At 67.8% G+C, this 674-nt stretch overlaps 1 protein-coding gene across 1 annotated transcript in view; it reads left to right on the top strand.

The window, feature by feature from the left end:
• LOC102044541 (aquaporin-5) overlaps window positions 1-674 on the top strand; it is a 3,120-nt gene that overhangs the window by 239 nt on the left and 2,207 nt on the right. The window contains 2 exon segments of the mRNA XM_005430229.3: window positions 1-17; window positions 19-174. The exon segment at window positions 1-17 is cut by the window's left edge and continues 239 nt beyond it. Coding sequence (XP_005430286.1) covers window positions 1-17; window positions 19-174 — 173 coding nt within the window.

Here is a 674-nt window from a genome sequence, read left to right as displayed (position 1 = left end):
CCCGCCCCCCCCACCCCCCCCGCCGTGACCATCGCCTTCTTCGTGGGCAACCAGATCTCCCTGCTCCGCACGCTGCTCTACGTGGTGGCCCAGCTGGTCGGGGCCATCGCCGGCGCCGGGATCCTCTACGGAGTCACCCCCGCCAACACCCGCGGCAACCTGGCCATCAATGCGGTGAGTCCCTGCCCGGGATCTCCCCTCTTCCCTCGCCTTCCCCTCGGCACCGGAGAGTCCGTGGGGATGGATCCTCAGCGCTCTGTCCCGCACACACGGCGGGCTGGGAATGGGCCGGGAGCAGAGCCGAGCTCTGACATGACGGCTTTATTGTGCGAGTGATGAGTGGGATGTTTTTCCCTCCTGTAATGAGGGCTTCCTCTGTCCTGAGGGCCCCGTGAGTCACCCGCACCATTGAGATATTCCTGAGTGCAGCCTCTCCGCCTGGAGATTAGCGCGGGACAGGAGCCGTGCCAGCAGCAGGGGGAAGGGAGGGAGCAGAGCCCAGTCAGACCAGTATGGGCAGGGGGAGCAGGAGCCCACTGGAACCAGGGCCCTGGGGGAGCTGGGAACGGAGACGGGTGGGGAGAGCGGTGGGCAAGAGCTGGAGAAGGAGCGAGGGCAGGACGGTGTCGAGGGGCCCCGAGCAGTGGGGGCTGCTCCCAGGGGAGGCAGGGGGG

This window comes from Geospiza fortis, unplaced genomic scaffold (assembly GCF_000277835.1).
Source record: "Geospiza fortis unplaced genomic scaffold, GeoFor_1.0 scaffold635, whole genome shotgun sequence".
NCBI lineage: Eukaryota > Metazoa > Chordata > Aves > Passeriformes > Thraupidae > Geospiza > Geospiza fortis.
The sequence above is the reverse complement of the archived record's forward strand: the minus strand, read 5'-3'. Positions and strand labels throughout refer to the sequence as shown.